Source organism: Rhipicephalus sanguineus, chromosome 1 (assembly GCF_013339695.2).
Source record: "Rhipicephalus sanguineus isolate Rsan-2018 chromosome 1, BIME_Rsan_1.4, whole genome shotgun sequence".
Taxonomy (NCBI): Eukaryota; Metazoa; Arthropoda; class Arachnida; order Ixodida; family Ixodidae; genus Rhipicephalus; species Rhipicephalus sanguineus.
Genome location: NC_051176.1, coordinates 139,246,718 through 139,274,299, shown reverse-complemented (window position 1 = coordinate 139,274,299; position 27,582 = coordinate 139,246,718). Strand labels below are relative to the sequence as shown.

The 27,582-nt window shown below is 46.2% G+C and overlaps 1 protein-coding gene across 2 annotated transcripts in view; it reads left to right on the top strand.

Annotated features, from left to right (window-relative positions):
• The window catches only part of LOC119399011 (uncharacterized), a 68,235-nt gene that overhangs the window by 37,070 nt on the left and 3,583 nt on the right, over positions 1 to 27,582 (top strand). The window contains exons 7-12 of one of the 2 annotated variants that reach the window (XM_037665837.2): positions 12,452 to 12,627; positions 15,292 to 15,425; positions 15,526 to 15,665; positions 17,280 to 17,361; positions 17,558 to 17,702; positions 26,607 to 26,781. In XM_037665837.2, coding sequence (XP_037521765.1) covers positions 12,452 to 12,627; positions 15,292 to 15,425; positions 15,526 to 15,665; positions 17,280 to 17,361; positions 17,558 to 17,702; positions 26,607 to 26,781 — 852 coding nt within the window. Of the gene's footprint in view, positions 1 to 12,451; positions 12,628 to 15,291; positions 15,426 to 15,510; positions 15,666 to 17,279; positions 17,362 to 17,557; positions 17,703 to 26,606; positions 26,782 to 27,582 lie in introns of both variants that reach the window. The other variant, XM_037665829.2, reaches the window with a different exon arrangement.

Here is a 27,582-nt window from a genome sequence, read left to right as displayed (position 1 = left end):
GAATTTAGATGAGAATGTGACAAAATTAAACATTTAAGGTAGCAGTTTTTACGAAGTGAAAAGAAAACAAAATTTCATGTAACGTTCATTCAGCGATGTCTAAAAATCCGGCACATCGTGCACTCGAGACGGGACAGGATGATATCCGTTTCTCAGTATATTATAGGCGGCGTATTGTAAGTGAATAAAAACATTGCTTATGTTGTAACGAGTAAATATATGCAAAATTTTGATGTGTGCAATGTGAGCATTCGCTAATTTAATGCCGGCAATTAACATTAGAATGTACCATATTTGCACTGCGCTGTCAATTTCATTTGATGAAGTTTTGAACGAGATTGACGACGGGAGTGGCGACATCATCTTCTGAAAGTTGCCGCAAAGGGCAAGTTTCTTTCTTCGTCCTGTCGAAAGTGTGTAAACTTTCGTTATTCGCAATAACTGCAAAGCTACAACTTGTTTATTGATCAAAACTGAAGAAAACTGGACTTTTTCACCGATCGAAGGACGTTTCGTTGCATTGTCGACTGTACGCATATTTGCGAATGTTCAAGCCTAAACAGAAAAAAAAAAGATATACTCATGAGACAAGGTCATTGTAATACAACATCCATTTCAGTCGGCTCAGTTTATAACGGGAAAGATTTCATTGTGACTTGTCAACTTATGCGATTTACACATGCGCCGCAACTGCTAAATATGTCTTTCCCCGCACTTTGAAACATAGAAATAGGCTTCGATTGAATGCTTGCGGCTGAGCGGTTGGAAATGTGGCTTGCTCGGGACACTCGACGGAGGACACGGTAATCGGCCCCGGTACAACTGTTTCGCGTCGTACATAATAGCTCAACAAGAACTCCGCTGCTCCCAGGGACACATACATGAGTATACAGGCAGTCGGGCCGCCGCAATGGGGGTGTTCCATCTTGATTATGCGTAATCACGTCGGTCAGAGCTCTCGTCTGGCATGCTGCGAGATCTGGCGGGAAATGCGGCCGCGAATACACGCCGAACCCTTTCTAGAGGACGTGGCGTGTAGATGATGGCACCGCGAGCAGGGCCACCGGGGACGTGCGGCGATCAGCAAAGCGCGCCGACCGGAACAGCAGCAGCCGGAGGCCCCGAGTGCACGGTCGGCGAAAGAAAGAGTACCGTTCGATTGCTTTGTCGTTGTCCAGCGCCCGGCGCCGCGGACAATGCGCCGCCCAACTATGTGCGTGTGTGTGTGCACCAGCGTAGCGGGGTGGCCGGTTGCGTAGCAAACCGCTGCGAGTGCCGGCTGACCATCCATCACGGTGCTTGGAACGAGAGCGGCTGCATACGGAAGCACTCGACAAAGGCCAGACGTTTACGCGCTTGACCGACATCGCATTGGAGGGCAGTGGCGCGGCGCGGCCGCTTCCAGAGAAGGTCCAGGAAACCGCCGCGCATCCGAGACGCTGCTCGCCATCCTCAAGGCGTGAGTTGTATGGGCGCCCCCCGCCGGAGAAAGGTGAAACCCGCCGACCCTAACGTCCATTGTTCGCTTCCACGCTGGGTGCTACTCTTCCGCCTGCTCACTGCCAACATTCGAGTACATAGCTTCTTTTGTGCCTGCCGCTATACTCCTTTTCAATGTGTTTATTTTTCAGCGCGATTGCTTCAAGGCTTCTTAGAGGCGAGAGAGGTGAAGTTACGAACCCGCTACCTCAAGGTCTTACCATAGCTGATACCCCGCATGGCTGGATTCGAACTATGACCGCAACGAATCTAGCCAGAGTACTTTTTTTTTTTATCTGAGTCGAACGTTGCATAGGTATTGCAGTAGAGTCAACAGTAGTGTTTTTTCGAGTGTCCCGGAAGAAAGGTTTGCTACTTTTGAGGAAGGCCGTGGCAGCCAACAAGGCGAAGGCATCCTACTCACTTTGTTGGATCAACAGAGTGAAATTTCGCAGGACTTTACAAAAGAATGTCGTGACGCATAAGTGGATCGACACTCTTAGTAGCGTCGTCCCGTGTATTATCGCGGTCTAGATCGAAGTACGTATTACCAACTCGCCCAGCATACCGTTCTGTCGTAGTCCTTTTCTATTTGCCCATGTTTGTAGTTACGCTGACGGGACATACGCAAACAAACAAGGATCATAACAGTCGATTGCAAATATTACGTGTTCTTGTTCATAGTTATATTTTCTACTAACACTTTAAACTAAGTGTCTTTTGCGGAAGGAGGGTAAAGTTGTGGCTTTCTACGTAACCGCGGCGCTTCATCGCGAAAACAAGGGCAAAAGACAAAGAAATACGAAAAGAAAAACGAAAAGTAAATCTCAAGTCCTTGTTTTTATGCGAATAGGTGATAAAGGAACATTTCGTTGACTTCTCTGCAAGGTAACTATGTGTGCAGTGAAGCTTACTCTTAGGTAAAATGACCCAGCGTTTTGTATAAATCAGTAACAGTGGCAGACGGTTCTTCCCGCTATTTGAGGTACGATACGAGTTTGGATGCAACGCCCGCGCCTTTGTGGAGGACGAAAAAAATGCAAGGATGGGGGGAGTCGATGTAGGCACAGCACAACGTAGCACATCACACACGGACAGAGTAGTAGAGGTCCGTAGGCTGTGGCGCAAGAGGCGTTCCCTACAGCTGTGTGAGCGTTGTACTGGATCGAAGATCAACCTTCGCGGCTAGCATCGCTCACCTTTCTGGAAATGACAGGCTCAGCGGCGACTGGTGGAACGGCATTACGTCTGAAGTAAATCTGACACTTGTATACGCACACCCGCGCACGTATAATTCGAGAGTCCAGAAAAAAACGGCCAATTCTCTCTTCAGACTCCCAGCACGTGGTAATATATAACATACATCGTAATTTGACGGCATCTAGCAATAACGGTTGTCGCAGGTGTCACTCCGAGCCAAAGCAACTCCTGTGGGCCTGGCCTGTACGCTTTGAACATAAGAGCGCGAAGGTTAAGATGGTGTAAATTGTATGTATTTGACAAAACGAGTATACATATAAATGTTGAACTGGCAGCAGCCACAGTTTAATGTGCTGTATGATGAAACGAGTGTGCTGTATCGTAATAATGGTTAAAGGGACACTAAAGAGAAACAATGAATTGGTTTAGATTGATAAAGTGTGCTCGGAGAACTCTTGTGTAGTTTATTTCACCACCATAGGTTTATTATTAGAGGAGAAAACCAAGTTCAAAGTTTCATTTTTAAATTTCGCGCCGAACTTTGTAATTCGTGACGTAAAAGACTTCAAAGATCATTTAACGTATTTTGGCGCCACTGGCTCGACGAAATTTCTACAAACTCGTTATGTCACGTCTCTGGCCCCCTCAGAGGACAATGTACTTCGATTTAACCGATTAGGAACTACGCAGGCCCAAGCAGGCGCCGTCAAAAATATGTGACGTCACGGCAAATGGTGCGGGAATTCCAAGGTGGCGTCGCCACCTGTATTTTATTTTTGCGCGTTTTCTCGCTTATTAAGCGTCTTCGCGCAGAAAGCGTGGCGTTTTTGGTATCGTGGAAGACTACTTTACTAATGCGAGAAAAATCGTTTTGCTCTTTAGTGTCCCTTTAATTTGAAGGAGCGCTCTGGGTCATTCCACCTTCAGTTGAATGGCAGCCCCGCCACCTCTTTTCTTTTTAACTTAGAAATATAGGCTACTGGGTTATGAACAAGAACCTCTTCTTCAAGTAAGGGCAGTGGATACTCCATTAAGGTTCTCAACCAGTCAAAAAGGTAAGAAAGGAAGAAATATTAGATTGGTAGTTTACCTACAGGTGTTGTTCTCTCCTTCGTTTCTGAGTTGACCACGTTCCCCTTCCCTATATGTGGCGACAAACTGAGAGTGCGTCTGGTGGACCTCTGTTTCTTTGCTTTCTTACTCTCTCGTTTTTTTTTCCAAGCTGCGTAATTTACGCGCTGAAGTCAGGCACGTAATCTAGCACTCGCTCTCACGCTGCATACCTCAGACCGCCGACGGCCCGGACAGGCCTTTAAACCGCAACCTGCTAATTCAGGGCGATTACGCGGCTCTACTCTGACAGCACGGGCCATTCATTCGACTGTGCTTTCCTTTCTATCTTAAACAAGCCCAAACGAAATCGTAGTCGTATATTGGACGGGTGGCCTATATACATGAAAAAAAAAAAAACTATATACATGAAGACCTTGGAGGGACAACTATGCGCCTACTTCACCCGCCATTACAAGTGCTTACTGCAACTGATATTCTTTAGTTGCCTCCCGCTCGTGAAGAAGCCGCTATTTTACTGTAAAAACAATTAAAAGCTCGATACTGGGTTTGCTGTGTCAGTCAGTATGTTATGTTGACGGACGTCATCGTTGCGTGCATTTCTAGGGAAAACACGCAATACATTGTAGAAGAGAATCGACGTATCCACCGCAAAAATAAATAAATAAATAAATAAATAAATAAATAAATAAATAATAAATAAATAAATAAATAAATCATCAGGGAGATGGCTGTGTCCGCCCTTGCAGCCTGATGCCGCCGCATTATTTGAGTTCAGAGTCAGAGGAATCGTTGGCCTGGGGTGCTATGCAGGATGGTCCGAGATTGGCGAAACTCCGTATCTTTCCGAGCTCTGGCGACACCCCCTTTTGAACGAGCTAATAGTACGAGAAGGTGAAATCCATCCCTCAGCGCGCGCTCCGTTCCATTGGTTGCGATGGAACGCGGCGTCACGTCAAGGGCGGTCGAGAAGGTTGGGTGGTGTCGTCAAACTTCTTTCATTTGTTTGTCGTTGCACTGAGTGCAGAAGTGCATCCATGCAAGAAAAGTGGCAGAAAGCTCTACTAACTATATTTTTTATGTGTGCGCGGGCCGTTTGAATTCATTTTCAAGCGTTTAATGTCTGCACTAAGTATCCTTTAGGATAATCAGCACCGTGCCCTCTGAGATTAGTTCCGACCGAGTGCCTTATAACACGGCGGCTAGAGCTAATCGCCGAGGCCATGTGTATAATCACCATGGTCGGCCTGTACATTCTAGCGCGTTGCTCGGCCGGCGCGCGCCCTCGTCATTCTCTTCTTCATCGTCTGCTCGCTCCCAGAGCACGTGCGCCCGGCTGATTAGCTAATTGGCTGGGCGGCACACCTAGCTAAGTCAGGACGTGCTATGACGAAGCTGATTAGGCCAAATCATGCGAAAGCCGAGCAAACTAAGCCACGTCTTACTAAGACCATGCTAATGAAGTCGTGTAAAGCTAGGAACAAGGTAATTAAGAACATGCTAACTAACACGACGCTAATTAGAAGCATGTATTTAAAATCAAGATAATCATGACCTTACTCACCGAGATCGTGTTAATTAGGGTCGTGCTAATTAGAATTATGCTAATGACCTCTGTACTATTCAGGACCTTGCGAATTAAACCTGAGTAATTAACGCCGCTGTAATTGAAGCATCAGCAATTAGAGCTAATTAACACTGCGCTAATTAGGAGCTTAAACCAAGATAATCAAGACCTTACACACTGAAGTCGTGTTAATTAGGATCGTGCAAATTAGGATCGTGGTAATTAATGCCGTGGTAATTAAAACATTAACATTTAAGAAATGACATTCAATATCTTGTTAGTCAAGACCTTCCTAATCAATACCACCAATATTGAAACCGAACTGACACGGTCATTACTCCGAAGCAGGCCAAGCATACTGAGTAGACGAGCCACGTAAAAAGCTCGTAGGAACTAGGTGATCACAAGCTCCTCCGATGGCCCCAGCCTTGCACAAGTAGTGCAAGCTGACCAAATTATTTTACATGCAAAGAAGCTGCTGAGTAGCGTCCACCGCATAAAACACTTGACAAGCACACCGGCACTATGACAGTTACGAGTTGAACTGGGGCCTTTTCAGAATCAAGGAGTTTGTGCCCGAGTTCGCGCGTCAGTCAATTTCGCGCGTCAATCAATCAATCGACACGCCCACGGCGAAGAGCGGGTCCGCCCACCGCGTTTCCTCTTGCCGAGGAACAGTGCTCACGACGCAACACCAGCGAGCAGCACGATTCATCTATGAGCCTAACCGCGCAGACTATGCACACACGCACGAAGAACTAAAGGTTATATCATCACGTGGCTACGATGTCTCGCATTCACTTTCACCGCTCTCAAGACGTACCACTCACAGCTATGAAGCAAGCGCCCCTGGTGGGATTTTTGGCGAGAACTATTTACTTGTTTACTATTTACTTGTTTGTGGAGGCATTGTTTCTACCGATTCGCTACAGAAAAATATTCAGACATGTAATGTAAGTATAGCAGTAACCTGTCCATTTTTTTATGTGTAATATTCCAGAAAAGCGAAACGAGCTGCACCAGAGTGTTGCGTATGCACCATTGTTGCCTTCGAGTGTGGAAATTTCCATGCTGCAGGTGGAATGAAAGAATTTTCCGAAAGAGGACAAACGCCCACGAACACGCCCGTGGGAGGCGCGATGATCAGTTGGCAAAAAGATAGCGCGACAATCACGCTGACGTCGCTGCACTGTCAAAATGTTGACTGAGGGGCGGCGCTGACGCGTTCGCACGCGGTGTTCCTTTGATAACCGCCGCAAATGCCGCACATGCGTTTGTGACGCCATCCTCGTTCTTGTAGCCGTTTCTATCAACGCTGCTATCGCGTGCTCCGCACTGTCTTCCTGTTATGACCGCCGTAATGCGAGCTCGGAGCAAACTCGTGTGCCCGAGAAGCTCGGGCCATTCTGCATAGCACCCCTGCTGATATTATTTCTTTTAACATGCAAGCGTGCATCTGAAAGTTTCAAGGCAGCTATTGCTGTTTGTGTACCTTTTTCTGCCTGCTCCACTCTTAATGCAATCGAAAATGTCTGCCAAAATCTGTAATAGGTATATGCATGCGAAGGCATCCGATAAGGTATCCGCACGAATGACATTGATAAGATGGAAAAGTATTGATGTGGGTAATTTTATTCACTAGTGGCATACCTGTGGCCTTCTGGTATGTAACAGTGAACATCGTCTTCTATGTTTTTGTTCCCGCGCGTTTTCGTTTCTTCGGTTCAATATTTATCGTCGCAGGATAAGAAGGCAGGAGATGCCCCGCCCATATGACCGAGGCGTGGCGGCCGATTTGCCTTCGTGACTAATGAAATAGTCCCGCTCGCGTACTCGGCGATGTTCCCCGACCATGCGGCTAATGACGTCATCTTGAGCGTGCGCTCATTGGTGCAGGCTTGTGTGCGTCCGCCTTTAATGCCGGAATGCTGCTACATTCTAAACTTGAACCGGAGTGTAGCCTTATAATATTATTCACCAAGGATTAAAAACTATAGTTGGTTACAACTTAAGAAAAGATGTCAGCTCCGCCCACAGCCATTTCTGTTCCTCCCACAGATAATTTGCATGAATGCTCCATCCAATACCGCTGACTCATTTTCGTGACGTAAGCGCTTCTCAAGTGTTTCGTATAGTTTACTTTCACATACAGACACACATTGGTGCCCGCAGTTTTAGGTCGGAAACTTGAACGTCGTGGTAAATTTCGCCAGCGATTCTGACATCGCAGCTCAGCCAAAGGTAATATTTTAGGTAACAGCGGTGAACATTTAACTCTTAATATGCGTAGCATTAGCCGAAAAAAAAAAGTGTTCACGATTCGAGCGGGAACGATCTAGAACGACGCCGCGGTACTGTGGGCGGAGCTAGGTTGTAATCGAGTATAGTAGAAAAGGCAGTCCACCGCCGGTGGGAACTATACCTTCGTATATCGTGTGCTGTTGAACACGACAGTAGCTACACTCTGCTTTTCTCGGCGACCTGTTATATAAAGTTGAAGTTTTTCAGTTTTTATAGCCTATACAGCGTTATGGATAATCCTTTGTGCTCACTCACTTTACGCGTTCTTTATAGGTAGTTTGACTTTAGCAAGAAGAGGCTGTCCGATTTCTGATGTACTAATTGCACGTCCATCAACTTGCGTAGGTGTACCTCAAGCTAGTAACACAACGCGAGTTAAATTTATGAAGGAAGAGGACGTGAGAGCGAGGTGGAGAAAGAAGCGCTAGCAGAAAGGCGAACTAGGCGCATACTTAATTTGCTGCTGTAAGCAGAGGGGAAGGGAGAACGACGTAGAATGTAGAGGAAGGACCACTGTGCGAACCCGAGAGCGTACCGTGCGACAGTCGCCAATCACTCGCGCTAATGACCTCATATTACTGCAATAGCTTTTCATTGATCTCTTGCGATGGGTACTACGAAAGGAGGATGAAAAACAGGGACACGTTGACGACGGACGGTGCATAAATTCACAACTGCTTATTCGTATCTCACGAAGTTTCATATAAAGCTTAAAGCGACGTAGCCTGCAACACTTTTTCAGCATGGTCAGAAAACGCTGCCGATCGGTACTCGAGGCTCCCGATAACACGCGAGCCAAACATTATAGAGCAGCACGCGGCCTGAGATTTACAATAAATTCGCAAAGTCAGCTAAAAAGTGCTCCCTTTTCTCTTGGCGAAAAATGATGCTTACGGCGTCACAGGCAGTTTCCACGCCATTGGCTGATTAGAACATGACGTGCTCGGTAGTTACTGCGGCCGCCGCGAGAAACCGCCACTCGTCGTGCGCACGCGCACGATCGCACTGAAATACGCCACGCTTTCGAAGAAAAAAAAAAAAGAAAGTGTGCTCAAGGTCAGGAGGCGCGCGTGACGTACCTTCTTCCCGTGCCGCCCCCCCCCCCCTGCTTAGCTTCCAGCGCTTTCGTCGGGGCGAGAGAAGAGAGAAAGCATTACTGCGTGCGACAAATCTTTGTAACTGCGCTCGTGCTCAAAATTTTTGCGGCTTTCGATGCGGGAGGCAATAAGTTCGTTGAGTGATGCCATTCCATGGCTACTTGGAATAGTGTTGCAGAGCCCCTTTAATAGTGAGATTGTAGGAGAGAAGGTGAAAGGCGAGAAGTACACATGCAATAAAATAAAATAAACAACATTATCTGATGCCTTCGTGAGTCAGTTAAAACAGAAATAGATTAGTGTAGATCGGGTTCCTCTCATTTGATTGTTAACCTTTACGTGACACGGCGCAAGATACGAATAAACCAGTTGTGGGCTTGCGCACCATCCGTCGCCAACTACTGCCTGTTTTTCGTCCTCATTTCGTAGCACCCACCGCAAGAATTAACCATGAACAGCCACCAACTAGCCCAATCCATCGCGCTCTTGAAGACAAGACCAAAAAGAGGTGCAGACTATGTAAGGCGTAAAGGACATCATACCTTGAGATTTAAAGAAGGTATTATTCCGAACATAGCAGGAATTAAAGAAAAAACACCATTTACATAGGCGTATCTACCGGGGGGGGGGGGGGGCTAGGGGGTGCTAGCGCCCCCCCCCCCCCCAATGATATCAATTAGGAAGTGGAGTCCCCCCCTCCCCCCACTTTCGACAGTCGTCACTGTCGGCTGCACGCTGGGGAATCATCAACTGACGCGAAGTTTTGCTTCTACAAGGCAATCACTTAATTATATAATGAAATTTGTCCTGCGCTTCTGCTGTGGAGATTGTCTCCCGTGTCCCACAACCACGAACTGTAGGTTCTCTGCAGTGCATGCCGCCTATGCGATGCTTTCGCGCTTTGCGCTACAGCACTGTAGAGAAGGCTACCGCTGAGTAGGGGCACTTAACTTTACAGCACTCTTGTCATGATTTTATTGTGCTCTGCCTGGCCTGAAATTTACATAATCGACGGCGCAAATACGGGAAGGGACCAGTAATCGTTTTATGGACCAATCAAGCGCTCTTCCTGTTTCAGGAAATTCATTTTCTTTAATTGGAAAGGACTAGCATCACCGCTGCTCTATATCCAATTTGCTATGAGTCGATGAGTGTGCAGAACTGTTGAGCCTTTTAGTTGGGCCGTGCTGGGGGAGCTAAAGAATTTTCCGATTAACTTCCTTCGCCTTCCCAACGTTTTTAGATTAATCTAATAACGTTGGCCTTGCTTATAATATTCTAACTTGTAGCGATCGCGGCGGTTTGGAACAAGGCGAGGAATAAGGCAGTGGACTCGAGTATATTGAAAAGCCTAGTTTTCAAGCTTGCTCCGCAACTTGATCTACCGGACCAGGGAAATGGTAAAGGTCCACGGTTTTCTGGACTAATAATTGTTGGGGTGTAACGTTTCAAAACCACGACATGATTGTGAGAGACGTTGTAGTGGAAGGCTCCAGAAATTTCGACCACCTGGGGTTCTTCAACGTGTACCTAAATGTAAGCACACGGGCCTCAAGCCGCCGCCGCCGCCGCCGGAATTCGATCCCGCGACCTGGGTTTCTGGACTAAGGAGTCTGATAGACAGCCGGGCTAATTGGTCTTGAGTCGTCTCGAATTGATTTGCAGAGGACAAAATACAACTCGGACGGCAGAGAAGCACACACTCGGGGCGCTGCTTATTTCTCTCCCTCCCTCCGCCTCTCTCATCGGGGATGAGTTCACAGAGTTGTGCACGCGCACAAAGAGAGAGAGAGAGAGAAGGAATGTAGGAAAGGCAGGGAGGTTAACTAGACAATGCGTCCAGTTTGCTACCCTACACATGGGGAGGGGGAATAGGGGAGTAAAAGAGAGAGAGAGAAGGATAGACACATGTCACATCACACACACAGTGCCGAGTTTCACAGGCGGTCGCTCAATAGGGTTCTTTTCAAGTACCGCAGTAGGGCTCGTGTGGCTTTCTGGGCTGATATGCTGCGCGAACAGGCTCCTAAGATCTTTGCTTCATTAAAGGGACGGTCATCCAGTCTATCCAAGGCACACTGGAGAGTCCGGCGATCTTCATCAAATCTCTTGTGCCACTGCACGCGCACAAACAGCTCAACATCGTTATACTACAACTGAAAATATTTATTATGCTCATATGAATCCATCTCGCCACCTGCTATAAGTAGCCACTACCAATGTGATCGGCGGGCAGCCTTCCTGAATTACATTCAGAATGAGACACTGTCTGGCTATTCCAAAAAATGCGTAGGCAGTGTTCAGCATAGTAATGCGCTGTTTTGTGTGCACACGTCATTTTAACACCGCGAGATTTCACAGGTTTGTGACGTCGCTTAACAAGCACGCGATATTAAAGCACACTGAAAATTTTTGACGAATGTTGAAGACCCAATGACCAAACATATGCCTTATTGAAGATAGTTTGTTCTTTTATTTTTATATAGTGGTGCGTGAGTGGTCATTACGCAATGTATCATTTTGGGGTCATTTGTTGCATCGCGTTACGAGCAGGTGGTGTGTTCATGACCCACAAAATTTCGACCAATCATAAACAGCTAACGACCAATGCGGAAGGAAACAATGCAGGGTAGTTTAACGTTATAATCACCCACATTTTTTCAAGAAAAGTTTGTGCTTACTTCGTTTGAATAGGTGTAATTACTTGGAGGGGCCGGAGTGCCTTCCAAGCAAAGTAGAAAACATCGCAATACAATGAAGACAAGAAAGACCAAACAGGAACAGCGCTGAATAGCGCTGGTCCTATTTGCTCTTTCTTGTCTTCGTTGTGTTGCGCTGTTTTCTACTATGAAGTTTGCACGCTCCAAGCAAAGTTGCAAATACAAATACGATGAGTACAAAGAATGTACTACTCTCCTAAAACAACATTCTTACTTAAAAAGAACTTGTGGTTGACAAGTTAACAATAATAGTAATATAATAGTAATATTAATAACAATGCGCTGGAAACACTCTTTCGATTAGGAGCAAACAAGACAAAATATAAGGTACGCGAACCTGAATATCTGCAAGAAAGTGCAGTACTCATTACGGAAGAGGAAAGGTGCAGTCACTGCTACCTACATTAAAAAACGCAATTATTAGTGAGCAGCTTCTAGACGTTAAGGAAATTTCATTGAATGATACAATTCTATAAAACTGGGGAGGTCGCCATCGACATAATTGTATGCAGGGATAAAGTTGTGTGGGTAATGCATAAAACGTGTTGCTTGCAGTACTATTACATGTATAACCCCACGTATATGTATGGTTGTCCCAGTGTATGCTATGTAGAACTGACTGTACTTGTGCTATAATGTTATTAAACACTGCTAACCAAGTTCTATCTCTGTATATGAAAAATCACATCAAATTGAGTGCAAATGGACGTTCCCCCCTCTCTCTCTCTACACACACACACGCGCACACGCGCACACACACATATAGATATATATATATATATATATATATATATAATATATATATATATATATATATATATATTATATATATATATATATATATATATATATATATTACACACGGCGGACGGAGTGAGGAAAGCTTGCCCCCCCCCCCCCCCCCACTTGCGAACAAGTTGGTAGGCCACTGACCATTTGTGTGTTTCCTATCTTTCAGCCGTGTGTATTGAATGCAGCACGCGGCACACTTAGCCGCCGTTGTCTCCCATTCGCAGTGTCCATTCAGTGCACGGACGCCAAGATAGTGGTGTACGTGAAGACGAGCCGTCCCTTCCACGGTCGCATCTACGCCATGGGACGCAGCGAGACGTGCAACACGAGCGTCCGCAACAGCCAAGCTTTTCGGCTCGATCTCTCTCTCACGGGACAAGACTGCAACACACAGTCGATGGTGCGTATGCCTCCTCCTTCTCGTGGAAAGCGGACGGGGTTCCACCTGCACTCGCCAGCGAGCAGTTGCAGACCTTCTACTATGTATCTCGTGCGCGCTGGTCTCCGTGACATATACTGAAGCAGCACACGACTTAAATCTCAGGACTGGCGCACGTGATTCTCGGATGCGTTTGCCACGGACGGTGCTGTCGTATTTTAACCAGACTATTTAGAATTACATGCTTAGGTAATTTAGAAGGAGAAGCAAGTTTGAATAACGCCAATGATATTTCGAAACCGAATGACCGACCACTACCTGACCAGCATTGCCAACTTACGTTCTATGGCGAAGATCTGTTTGCTTAATGCCCGTTACAGAACATTACTGAAGATTTTACCCGCGCCAGTTAAACTGGCACACAAGGACAGCAGAAGGGAGCTATAAGTAAATACAGACTGCACAGGCACTGCTGGTGCCTGTCATATGCGGTATTATGTAATTTCTGCTGTAATTTGTGTTACGGAGCGAAGCAAGGTCTTCTGTAGCTTTTTGTTCATACCATAGGCGTGCGCACAGGGGGGGCAGGGGGGGGGCGGCCGCCCCCCCTAATCATCTGAGAGGGGGGCGCAAAATCTGCCCCGTACATTGACCCTTATAGTCACCTAAGAGGGGGGGGGAGCAAAATCTGCCCCATACATGGACTTAGTAGGGTGGGGGGGGGGGGCGCTGCGATGAACCTTCGCCCCCCCCCAAATGGGGAACCCTGCGCACGCCTATGGTTCATACGACTATTGAATGGCGTTTCAGAAATTCGTTTGTTCTGCGAGCCATAGAGTTGCTACTAATATAGTAAGTATACAGTGGGTGAGCAGGAAAACAATAAAGCACATTGCTTTTCTGATCATAGATCTTAGAAGTATGAAGACGTCTGCACTAGGGCCAGGACACTGGTTTAGAACGCGTTTCGGACGGAAAAAGGAGCTTTCGGAGCAATAGGTGAACAGCAGGGTGCGACGAGACACAGAAGCTCTATATACGGGAGGAGGAGGAGGAGGAGGAGGAAGGAAATGAAGGAAAGGCAGGGAGGTTAACCAGACGCGCGTCCGGTTTGCTACCCTACGCTGGGGGGAAGGGATGAAGAAATGTGTCCAACCTTCTTAAAAAATCAGGAAGATGCGATATTTGACTGCTGCCTTCAGAATTGGTTTTTCTGTAGTGGCCGGTATTTTAAGATGGTTAATGAAATTATTTGGGACTGTAATTAAAAAAGCTAAATTAATTAACTTTTTAATTAGTGGATTTAGGTGGTTGTGTCAAATGGGAGAATTGAAGTTCTTCATGCCAGAAACCCAACCCAACTTTGAGATTTCGTAAAAGTGGCATCTAGTAATAATTACTTAGTGATGAAATTCAACCAAATTCAATGGCGAAACCTAAACAGAAACATGGAAGAACGCAACTGCCATATTCTTCTGAGACGTCCAAAATGAGTGAATGACTTTTTCTGTAGCGCTAGCCATCTTAAGATGGTTAGAGACATGACTTGAGACAGCAATTAAGAAAGTTAAATTAATTAACTTTTTAATTAGTGGAGTTAGGTGACTGTGTCAAATTGGGGAATTGAAGTTCTTCGTGCCAGAAACCCATCCCAACATTGAGATTTCGAAAAAGCGGCCTCTAGTAATAATTACGATGTAATGAAATTCAACCGATTTCGATGGCTTTCGCTGTTGAAAGCCGTTGCATTTCGTTGAATTTCATTACGCCACAACAATTACTAGAGGACGCTTTTTCGAAATCTCAAAGCTCTGATGGGTTCCTCGCATGAAGAACTTCAATTCTCCCATTTGACACAATCACCTAACTCCACTAATTCAAAAAGTTAATTAATGTAACTTTCTTAATTACTGTCCTAAATGATGTCCCTAACTACCTTAAGATTCCTGCTGCTACAGAAAAAGCAATTCTGAAAGCCCCGAGCAAATATCGCATTTTCCTGATTTTTTCAGAAGGTTGGACACATTTCTTGAAACACCCTATATATAGCCGTGCATGTTCCCATCCACCCCGTTTTGTCTCATGTGTCATCACTAATGTTAATGTCACAAGCAGAATCTGAGAACGCGCTTCACGAGCTCTAGGCATGCGTCTTGACCTCCGTGCATTGCGGGGCGATTTATATACAGGGTGTGTCACGTAACAAGAACCAAGGGTGTTAAAAAAGTGGTTAACCGCGACTGAATGAGACCAACGACATATAGTTTGCCGTCCTCTCTATAACAATCATTCTTTTTGCAGTGCTCACCAGATCACACGGCTTAATTCTCATTAACACTTATTACAGTTATAACATTTTGCTGTAGAAGTCATCCATGAACCCTATTACTGTAGGATTAGGGCGTATATAGCGCACCTAACATATTGGACACGAGAGAACGCAAAATCCACACATTTGGCGCTAACTTTCAACAACTGAGCGACAAGTGTGCATGCGTTCTGTATTCTCTCTTGTCCTATGTTAGGAGCGTTACACTCTCATCCTACGCTATGCTTTACCAGCAGGCCCAACGTGCAACTTTGATGAACCCTGCTACTGTTGCAGACTTCACTACCCGTCATTAACAACCGGTCGGTCACTTGACAAAATTTGCTTTTTCTTTTATTTTTTACCCATTCTCCCAGGGAGGCGTGTACACGAACACGGTCGTGCTTCAGCACCACAACGTTGTGCTCACCAAAGCGGACAAGGTGTACAACGTGCGCTGCACGTACGAGACGTCCTCCAAGAACATATCCTTCGGCATGATGCCCGTGAGGTAAGCGACCGAGCGCGCGCTCGTACTCCTTTCTGCCCATTGTGTCGCATTTCCCTCGGCAGACATCAGGCGGTAACTGGAGCAGTGATCTCGATTTCAGAGACCCCGACACCACTCAAATAACGGCCTCGCCGGAGGCGCCACTCCCCAAGATCGTCATCTTCGGCGTCGACGGTAGGGAGGCGTCCACGGTCAGGATCGGCGATCGGCTCACCTTCAGGATCGAAATACCCGAGACCAGTGAGTGTACGCGGCAGCACTTTACATCTCCTATACCATATAAAGCACTTGTGAAATCAGTGGCCTGGGTTGAAGTTCGTTTACGTTAGCGCAACGCTATAGTGCAGACGCTGTCGACTCCCAGAACCAGACGAGTGGCAGCAGCCTTGGCTCGAAATTTTCGTTAATTGACCTGATACAGGGCCCGTTCTCACAGAAAGTATTTTTCGTAAGGGCCATCTGTAATTAAACATCGCCCTGATGCTTGCCTCGTAATCTGCTCGATCGAGAGTGCGTGCGGCTGGGGCCGCAGGCCCCCTGTATGACAAAGTACGTTTAGGTAAAAAAGTCTTGTGCAGGCGTAGTATTAACTCAACCTGTTAGTATCCGTTCATATCAATGCGCTCATGCCTTACTGTTTTTGTTGTTTCAGGCGTCTAAAGGAAAATAAAAACTCGCGTTGCTATTAGGAAGCTCGGATATAGCGAAGAATGTGAAAATTCTTGCGTACACCGAAGAATTACACTGAACGTAATTAAAACGTTTGCAAAATCTTTGAGAGATTTTAAGCAGTGGCAAACCAAAAGCTTACGATTACCGATAGGTGTCAAAACTTCCTTGTGGAACTTCGCGGTCCATCGTGCACGAATTTACCCGCTCGGATTGATATACATCTGTGATATTTTTTTTTTTCGCCACAAGACAGGGGAATAGGGAGTCAATGCTACATGGAGTAGCCAATGTACCTCCTGCTTCAGCCCATTTATAAGTAACAGAAGAAGCTGTCTGTTATTCCGGCTTTCAAAGACTTGTCAGAAACGTGCCAAATACTCGCCTAAGGGTGTACAGCAGCCGTAATATTTGAACTTATATGCAGAGTTGATAAGGTTCTTGCTGCTCAAGAGTTCGGCTGAACAAGAATACTGATGGGGGCGAGTAGGCTTAAGTTCATGGTGGAAAATGAGCTGCGCGAAGCACTGAAGTGCTGAAAGACAGGTAAGAGAGGAAGAACTGAAGCACGAGCGCTGACTACTAACTGGCTTTATTGGTTCCAAAACAGACGCATATATACACATAAGATAATGTCTATCAAACATATGGCGTCTGGAACACCAGTCACGCGCACACGCACGCACGCACGCGCACACACACACACACACACACACACACACACACACCACACACACACACACACACACACACACACACACACACACACACCACACACACACACACACACACACACACACACACACACCACACACACACACACACACACACACACACACACACACACACACACACACACATATATATATATATATATATATATATATATATATATATATATATATATATATATATATATATATATATATATATATAAGCTAATACGTCAGTTATCTGGTGTACAGGTTTACTGCGTTTTTACATTTTATTATAGTGAAGGCGAAATGAGATCTGTAAAAAAGAAAGTTCTTTGTTCAGGACAAAGCTCAGGGTGTGAGTACTGGTAGCATATCAGTAACAACGCCCGTTGTAATATATCCTGCCACGTGAAAGCGATGAACACGATAAAGAAAAAAGAAGACGCTAGCGCAAAAATAACGATAATTTATTTAACTCATTTTACAGCTCCCTATGGCATCTTCGCACGGAGTTGCATCGCCATGGCTAAAGATGCGAGGAGCACGTTTGAGATCATTGACGAAAGAGGGTACGACAACTTTTTTATTTACTACTACTTTAGCACAAACTATTAGCATTACTTAAGTTGTTGTAGCTTTACTTTTATTATTGCTTTAATTTCACTACTTTACTAATATTTATCACATTACTATTACTTTGGTTGCTATTCACTTTAGCACGAACGTCGGCAATACATTACATACTCTTCGCATTCCTCCAAACAGCTGCCCTGTGGATCCTACAATATTCCCCGGCTTCATCCAAATCGACAGCAGCCTGCAGAGCTCCTACGAGGCATTCAGGTTCACTGAATCCTACGGCGTCATCTTCCAGTGCAATGTGAAGTACTGCGTCGGCAGGTGTGAACCGGTGAGTGATTTTCATTTTCTGTCCCCTTGTATGTCACAGAAACGGCGTCAGCAAATAAGGAAGAGATAGAATGAGGTGTACAAGAGGCTGTCTGTATATCTGCCGCACATCGCTGACTCTATCCTTTCGTCTCGTGACTAGCAGCTGCCGAGTGTGTTATTCAGGAGAAATCCGTACGTTCCGATAGCGTAGGGAAAGAAAGGAAAGGAGGGTGAGTACGATGATGTCATTGAAAGAGAAGATGATGATGGAAGTTAGGGGCACAGAACACCTCATCCCATCCTTAACCATATATGCCCAGCGTCCTATATGTAGGACACTGGGCATATATGGGTTAATAGGGTGGCGGCTTGGGCTAGTTGGTATGTCATGATGATCGCTATAGCGCTCGTCCTCGTTTGTCTCCGTATCCTAGTCCTCAGTTCGCGCTATAGCAATCATCATAACCACCATCCTCAATGTTAAGGTACTAAGGGCTTGTTAACATCACACCAAAAAGAAGATCGATGAGAAGTGTGCGCGTATCTGTGTGATCGATGGGGGCGTATTTTGAATTCCACGACGCTACCAAATGTGAGAACGAAAGGAGCGGGAGAGGAGGCGACCGTTCACTCTGGAACCTTGAGTGGCTTTTTGCAACGGGAACCATTTCGCCCACACGGTGACGTAGGCTATTGCTCGGAAGGAAGTGCATCACTGTCCGACTGCGTATACCTAGGACGGCGCTACGGAACCACCGTTCGGCGGGGTCAGTCTTTGGCTGGCATCACCACACTGCGCACAACTCCGATCCGCCATGGGCTGCTCTCGCCAACGAAACGCTCCGCCTAGCGTGGCGATTGCGCCCGCCTCCTCTCCTCATGTCCCTCTCCTTTCGCTGTTGCATGAGATTGGCCGCGAGATCGACCTATAGGTGGCAGCAGCGTCGCCGCGTTAGTGTGGAGAGGCGGTCGGAGGCGCGTATACAAATGCACACAGCGGCGCTTCGTTGTGAGCAGTTTCAGCCGATTGTCGGCGAATAAAATGCGTTGATTGCTGCTTACTGGTAATATATACAATCCTCATTGTTGAATCGATGCACGAAGATCATCCAACGTTCCTATTACTAGTGAGAGAAGCGCAATCTGCCGATGAAAGGGATGATCGCCCTGGATGGCAGTCTGCGCTTACGCACTATATAACGTTTTTTATTGTTTTCTCTGTACGTGTTTAGCTTGTGTTCTGTGTGCTACGTACTGCTGTAGCACGACTGAACTACTTAAGTGTTTAATTCTTGTTCATTTGTACACCAGCCCATATTCCTGTGCAATTAGTTCAATAGCATTGTTCACGCGAATACGCATACGCAGGTAAGAGTTGAGCACAGAGCTTTCATCGATTGATTACGTGCACGACAGTGATGCAACAAAGGTCCGGTTGTTTTATAGAATAGGTGTCTTTTTTTTTTTTTCAAAGTAATAATGTCCGCTGCCTTCCATCAATTTATAACAACTCCACACAAACGCTCAACATAATGTGAAAAAAAAAGGATGAGGTTTTGCGTGAAATTATACGACATAAATGTAAGGCACGCCGTCGGGCTAAGCACACGGCTGGTTCTGCATAAATTTCGCTCCAAGTTAAAATTGCGCGCGGCAACTCCGTTTTATCACTGCCGTGTCATGTCTGTTTTTTTAGGGACAGTTTGAGTACCGAAGTCTCAGATTTCACTCGATAGAAATATTTCGCTGTAGCGGGAGCACGACCGTAAAATAGAAGGACATCTTAAGTGCAACTAAAGCTCATCATGAACTACAGTGCCGCAATTATACACCTAACAACAACGCGAAAGTGCATGAGCCTCGTTTTAAATGCGAATGCATTTCTTAGTCGGGCTATGTAAGACATCCGGCGTTGTCCGCGCGCCGGCAGGTGTTATCTCTCCGCTCTCACTCCCTCTCTCATATCAACAGCTGCAGGCGCGCGCCCCTAGCAACCGGAGAATGTGGTGCAAGAGAGTGTAGGAGAGGGTAGGTGCAGTGCTTCGCCGCTCCTCTCTCGCCGTTCGCTCTCTCTCCTCCCTGCGCCCCACTCTCCCGTCCGCTCGCGCCTCATTCTCGACCGTTCGCTGGCTGGGCGCCTCTCAAGAACATCCGGAAATGTGTGCTCGAGACGCCGCTGTGAAACGCCAACGGCGACCACAAGGCTGAGATTATGGCCGTTAGGTACAATGACAACACAAACAGGTGCTGATGAATGTGTAAATAAATGGTTACGGTACAAATACTCGTCTCGTCATTAATTTACGCCATTAAAATTACTACGCCGTGTACTCTCGGCGCAAGAAATGCATTCGAATTTCCTCACGATTCCCTTCTGGGAGGTGGGGGCATTTTTTTTTTTTTGTTTACCATCGAGTCGCTAAAACGCTGCATTCACACACAGTTTAATGCTCCTCATGTTTGGGACTATGCCAAGAGCACTTTACGATGTGCTTGAGCCAGAAAGCGGCACCAACACTGAAATGATTCTGGCGAACGAAGGGTACGACACCAATACACAGCCCTCTCGAAATTCACACTCACTGATCTGATTACAATGCGCATGCGCCGAGCAAACCCATTTGCTTCTGTACACCATGTTAGGTATACGTACGAGCAGTTCAAATCGCGCTAACATCACAGAACTAACCGCCCTTTGAGAACGTGCAGGACGTACGCGCACATGCAAACACGGCGTGGCTAGCAGACGACGCAGAGAGCAATCCACACTAGAGTCACTAGAAAATTTTCAGAGTATCGCATCTGTTTTCCGCGCGCCGCCGCCGACGCGATTGGCTTACTCGCATCACGTGACCTCTCGCCGCCATATCCCTTCCAAGCGCTTTGGGTGCAGGCGCGTTGAATGCAGAGCGCGGCCGGATATTTAGCAGTACCACGGTCCCTAGAAGTACTTCGTCGCTTTTTTAAACGCGTCATGCAGATGCCAGAGAGTAGCTCACCAGTAACCGAACGTTGCTGGTGAGCGACTCCGGGAATTTCGTATATTTTTGCATTTCGTGTGGGAAATATTAACGTCAAAGAGCATCGTTGTACGTGGCTGCATAGTTGGCCGCGGAATGAATTCGCCCCCCTCGAAGAACACTCCTTTCTGCAGTGAACTACACAAACTTTGCTGGAAAAGCTCTCATGCAATAGGATACTTCACCTTTTCGGTTCGCTATGTTCAGCGATATTGAAAACTACATACTACATACCTTTCTATTTGCTCGGCTGTTTATATCTCGATCTGTTGAACAGATTGTGCATGCATTTCGAGTTATAAGCGTGTCACGCACGAGAGCGAAATCGAAGATTGTCGCATGATCATTTGCCACAGCGCAAAACTGAAGCGTGGAACTCTGTTGATAATTTGGTATAAGGCAATGTTATTAAGCGTATTTTATTTTTTTCAAAAAAGAATGTTCCTAATGCTGCATTGCGCCGAGCGTACTCTTACAATACTGTTTAGTAGGTGAGAAATGGTCACAGCAAAAAAAAAAAAAAAAAAAAGGCTTATCCTTTCACGCATTGAGGGAATCGATTTCATGCGAGCCCTAGATCTATATACATACTGTGTTGCAGTAGCATGCGCGTTAAAGATTTTCGGGATGTGCTATTTCTGATCAAAATAACATAAAGCACTGCGCCGAGGAAGTTTTAACAAGAGTGCATTACGAAAACAAAAGTTGAAATTAAAAGCAGTGCAGAAACCGAACCCCAGCCGTTTACGCGCTGGCAACGCCAAAAAAAAAAAAAAACTTTGTCGGAACGCAGCAAAATATTTGCAAATGCACTGCAACGTTGGGAATATTAAGGAGACAAAAAAATAGGAAATGAAACAACTGAGTAGTGACGTCAATCATTTTTGATGGCCTATTTTCTACGTATCTGTTAGGAAATGACAACGTATTCGCAAAATAAGATGCGCCTTACCTACCGCACGCCGATTCACCCATGCGTTCGGCTGCTGGCGTTCCGAACCGAGAGAAATACTTCACGCAAAACTTCCACTTACCGTACACACACCACTGTTATTACAGATAACACCCAGCTGAACAGCAAGCATGGTGCGCAAGTAAGGTATGCGTCAGCGATCAGTCGAAGGACGCAATGCTGAATGTTCTCGTTCGATAATGTTCTCGAATGCGCTATGAAGTGAACCTGAACACCGGCTGCAAAGCTAGCGCAAACAGTCAACATTCACCAAGCTTCGAAGTAAATGGCATGTCGCACGGTCATTACGCTAATGCAACCATGTGTACAGCTCCGGACCTTGAGAACACACCCGGCCGTGAAACGAAAAGAGACCGATGAAGCCACGAAGAGAGTTCGCGAGCACATGACAACATTCGTTTGCATAGCTGTCTGCGAATTTCTTCGAGACACAAGAAGAGTTAATTCCTTATTAAAGGGGTACTGACACGAAATTTCGCGGCCGAGATAGCCTGCTGGATCGATTCCCGTGTACGTGCGTGTACCATCTGCAAAATATCGACAGCGAATAAAGCTTGGAAGGTATTTTATATGAATTTTGAAGTTCGCGAGCGCGATCCAGCATTTTAGGCCGCACCTGGTGCATTGACACCCTCGGAGGTGACCCGAGGTGACCCCCCTACTTCCCCTACGTAACCGTTGCAGCCGGTACAAGTTATGATGACGTCGTAGCCGCCATTTCTGTTTTGACGCGCTTCCCGACGAATCGCTCCTACCAGCGGGTCAAACCTGAAGTGATTCGCCACGTCGAAAATTCCTTCCATCCCCGCCGCAAGAAAATCGTCGCCATCAGACGACGATGAGCCCGGCGGCGACAGACCGCGCGGAAATGCGTCACTGTTCTGTGTGCTCACGTGACCGAGCGTTTCACTCGCTAGGTGGTGATAGTTGCACCCGGCGGCTTGTCGTTTTTGGAGCTCTGTCAAACCGAAACTGAGGCTGTGTCTGTAATGGTGAGCTTGTAATTAATTATTTGTCGCGCGCTGCAGCAAACGATGTGCCGCGTTATGACTAACAGGCCCCCAGCAACACACTGCAACAAAAAAACGCAGGCCGAAAATTTTTGTGTCAGGACTCCTTTAAGTTATTTCCTATTGCAATTTGGTATTTTATAATTCTTTTCTCTAATTGATTATTTTCGATATTAAGGTTCTTTCCTCATTCTATTGGCACATAGCCCAAAGATTCTTATTTTATTTTCAATTCTCGCTTGTAGTCCGATTAATTCAATTACTTTTGTCTAAATTCTAAATTTCCATGTAATGTTTACCGCCGGTTTCATGGCCAATCCCCCTTTGTGGGTAAGAGCCAGTAGAAGAGGATCAAGCAAGCAAGCAAGCAAACATTCGCCGCACGTTTCATTAGCTACACCGCTTACCGCGCAGTCGATTCATGACTGTCGATGACTCGAAATCACTTCTGATATCCTTTCGAAGAGACAAACACACACATATTGCAGTTACGCCGAGCGTAACACGGCATCGAGGCGAAAAGATCGGTCACTTCTCAACACACGCTACCAACCCGCCGGACGGTCCGGAAGGGAAATGGCCGCCGCCGCTCAATGTTGCCCGCGTGCAGCCTACCTTTGCGGTACTCTGAAAATTTCCAGTGACTCTAATCCACACTAGGCGCACTTCAGCCAGTGGCCGCCAGGGGCGACTCTGCTCGATCTCGCGGCCAATAACAACGGCGGAATTCAAAATACGCGATCGTGGAAGGGGAGTGGGAGTGCAAAGTTAGGAAATAGGCAATGAACACATCTTTCCGCGCTTTTGACGATCTGAACTGTGAGTGCTTCCTTGAACACGTGTCCCTGTATACTGTGAACTTCTATACATCTGATAATTACAAACTGATTCCTCAGGGCAGCCAATGCCCGCTCAGGCTGGTTGACCTCCCTGCTTTTCTGTTGTCACTTCTTTCATCTTTGTTTCTCTCTCTGTGAACAGACGAGGATGCGACTGCAACGACTGCAAGCATTCATCATTCCTTGAAGACTTTAACTCTATATAGCAGCTCCCGCCCGGCTTTGTGTTCCATCTATGCGATTTCGCCGCATGTTTTTCTTTCCCTCTCTCCATCTGTCATATTTTTATTCTTATTACCCATTTTCTCGTTAGCCAACTTGACACTGTCCTGATTAACCTCTCTGTATTGTGCCTTTGTGTGCTGTCTAGATTTCTTTGACGTGCGCCTAAATCTAAGCACCAAGAATATTTTTGCATTTCTCTCCCTTCAAAATGTGGCTACCGCTGCCAGGAATTGAACCCGCCTTCCTGAGCTTTGCGGCGCACCATAGCTGTTAAACCACCGCGATGGGTAGTACACGTGCTGCTCTCTCGGAGACCACGCAAAGGAGGAGATTTCGCGGGCGCGCCGTTAGATGGCGCAGCCTGTCCAAAATGAAAACTACTTGTCCAGCCTGGCTCCTCCATTGCCACTCCCATTTCGTATCAATAAAGTTTATTCCTCCTCTTCTTCCTCGGCACTTGGCAATAGAATGCCAGTGGCACGGGGGTGGCCAGGGGCCAGGATATCACCCAGCAAGAGCCGTAGAAGGCGTGTTCTTTCCTCGAGGCGCTTTGATTCGAAGCGGATTGTATTGATGAACTGGTCAGTAAGAGACGCTTACCTAGAGTAAGAAAAAATCAGCAAAAAATGACAAAAATGCTGGACTGCGGTAGGCGCAATAAAAGCTGAATAGAACGCACATGCTGGCCATTTCAAAGGAGAATGCCAATAATTATTATCGTCGCCGTTATCGTAGCGAGCCCTCTGCTCTTATTATTGCCCCAATAACTGTACTAGCGGGGGGGGGGGGGGGGGGGGAATGGCCGCACTGTAGTTAATGAAGAACGTAATCTGCCTTTTCTGTAATCAGGATCAAACGATTAATCACTTCTTTCTTACTTCCTGCCGCTTCACTGTTTCAAAGAAAAAAGTATTGGAGCCACGTACCCATTCGAAATATTGGCCTGCAAGTAACCGAACGAGTTATTCTTTCATTTGGGGCCACTACTCTAGGATACAGCCACAGGGATGTTTGCTTCGCTATTAAGGGATGTCTTGGGAAGACCCTGCTGAGTTATATCAGCAGTAATGATTCATTACCGATGGGTAGAAACTAGGCCGCTGTAATTGCCGCAAAAAGTAACTGTGGCACTCAGTTGGAGCAGAAATAAAGCTGAACACTGAAGCTGCCACAGCAAGGAAATATGTGATACTGTCGGCTCAACAACAAACTATATCATATACCGTTGGCACAAGTAACCACAGCATTACTCAACGCAGAAACAACAGAACTTGACAGAACAGTCGGCGCAGAAAGAAAGTAGGCCACTACAGTTGCTGCTGCAAGTAACCGAAATATGCAGGCTAGTTTTTGCTAAATGACGGCTAATGTCGGCTGGTGTTGGATCAATGATGGCTAATGTTGACTAAAAATCGCTATCACTGGATAACAGGCTTTTATCAGTTAGTGTTAGTTAATTAACGATGGATAATGCCGGCTAGTGTTGGCTAGTTATTGGGTAATTTCGTTTAAGAGAGGGCTAAATGATCTATAATGTTCGCGAGTCCTGCCATATGTTGGTTCACTGATGTTGGTTATGTGACATTACACCGCTAGGAAGCTTCTGCAGCAAGTTCTTACTTATCTGTAGCAGACCGGAAATTTTAACTTTTATTGTATATATTATAATAAACCGCTAATTTCTTGTCCAATCCCTCGTAGTGGGCATGAGCCACATTAACAACAACAACGACCAACAACAACGACGACAACAACAGTAGCCCGGCGTCGTACGCGCCTCTTACATGACGTGTTTCGGAGGTGGCAGTACGGTTCCTTGACAGTAATTTCTAGATAGCTTCAACAGGAGTTATTTTCTTCGCTTCTCCTTGCGTCGTTCTAGTTCCCTAGATGAACTTCAGTTCTAAACGAACGCAAAGCGTCAACGCCGTTCGTGTAGGCACATTTACACTCACCTTCAGGCCTGTTCAGCCCCCCTCCCCCAACCCCCTGAAACTTTGATGGAGGAGGTGTTTTACCGAAAATAAACAATGAAAATAGATGTTTTTCTCAAATACCCAAAACCTTCAGCAATTGGACCCTCCCCGAAAAAAAATCCTAGGTACGGGACTGCTCACGATGCCAATTTCATCGGCATTATCACATAATTAAGAATTAAACAAAACGAAAAACTGTGACGTTGTGACGTTAATGTCAATGCCGCATGTATACATCACTGCTAATGTTTGCTGCATTCTTGTTGAATTGCTTCGGTTAGAGAACAGCTTCCGCCTCTCCCACGCTGTTGACTTGTTTTCTTGGTTGTTTTTTTCTTGGCCTCTGAACGGTGCGTTTACTAGAAGGGCGTAATGTAGTACTGATGTTATTTCATCTTTACTTGAGTTGCATGTTTTACGACATACATATTTTCATGAGACTGGTGCGTAGGTCGTAGAAGCGACGTCAAAATGTAACTTGGAAACTATATAAATTGCAAGTGAAAAGAACTACGTAAAAGTCAAAGCAGCAGCGAAGTGTTGAGCGTGCTATAGGGTCGTATTTCGTTATGTAATATGTCGTTTTATAATCTCTTCATCATAACACACATTACTCCGAAAAGTTGGTCCTAGCGATGATGGTGGCGCAACAGCGTCGTAGGCACTGAGGAAGGACAAGAAGAATGGAAAATGGAAATCGATTATTACAAAATGCGGCCCATCGTGGTCTCTCTTTGTGTGTGTGTGTGTGTGTGTGTGTGTGTGTGTGTGTGTGTGTGTGTGTGTGTGTGTGTGTGTGTGTGTGTGTGTGTGTGTGTGTGATAGAGACAGAGAGAGAGAAAGGGACGGCTGACTCTGCCTGTGGTCGTCGCATTTCTAGGTTGTCTGCACGCACGGCCGGGAGAACATTGAGTCGTGGGGGCGTCGCAAGCGGTCTGCCCGGGTTAACAAGAGAACCACCGAGGAAATGACACTCAGCCAGGAGATCCTGGTGCTGGACATCGGCGATGACACAGCCGCCAGGTCCATGACAGAGCGGCCGCCCACAGTCAACGGTAAGCGTCCGGCTGCGCCTCGTAATGTTGACATACCAAATTATCTAACGGAGGTCATAATAAAAAGAGAAGAAGCGTGGAGTTCATTTCTTGTATGAGCCTGAACACGCATTTAAAAAATTAAGAAAAAGGGTATATGTGATAACTGTTACATTTTTGCGACAGACGTGCCGAAAGGATCAGTGAACGACGTTTATTAACTCATGCTTGTGGGTTCGTGGCTCGGGCAAGAAAAGGCGCAGCTAACAAGCGGCACCCTGCTTTTAACACTTAGTGGCGCATGCGCACTTCGAAGAGTGCTCTTATCAATTGCGCCAGCCGACACAATAGAGTATTTTAGTTTGACGTTTTTACGGTCCGCTTCGCTGCGAGCTGGCCCGCTGAGCTGCAGCGGAGCGGCGGATGATTTTGTCGTTTTAGTTAAGCGTTTTCCGTTCCGGAGCGGACCTACCGCAGTCGCAGCGGCCTCTGGCCGAGTTCAGCCTCGTTAAATAAAATGAAAAACCATTTTGTGACTTTTACAAAGTAAAACAAAGATGTATAACTCGCATGTTCACGAAGTATTCAGGCGTGCGCTTACAATACGTTACCAGTCCATATCATCGAAAAAAAAAAAAAATAGAGCGTCCACTTCAAGATAGCCACGCGATAGTCAGCGAGGTTGCATTCCAGATCCACTCCAATCCGTTCGGACGCCAACGCGTCACCGATGTTTTCGTCAGCTGTGCCGCCTTGTTTACTTCGCGTCACTTTTCTTAATTCGGCGACTAAAAGTAAGCACAAATGTTGGTCTATGCGAAA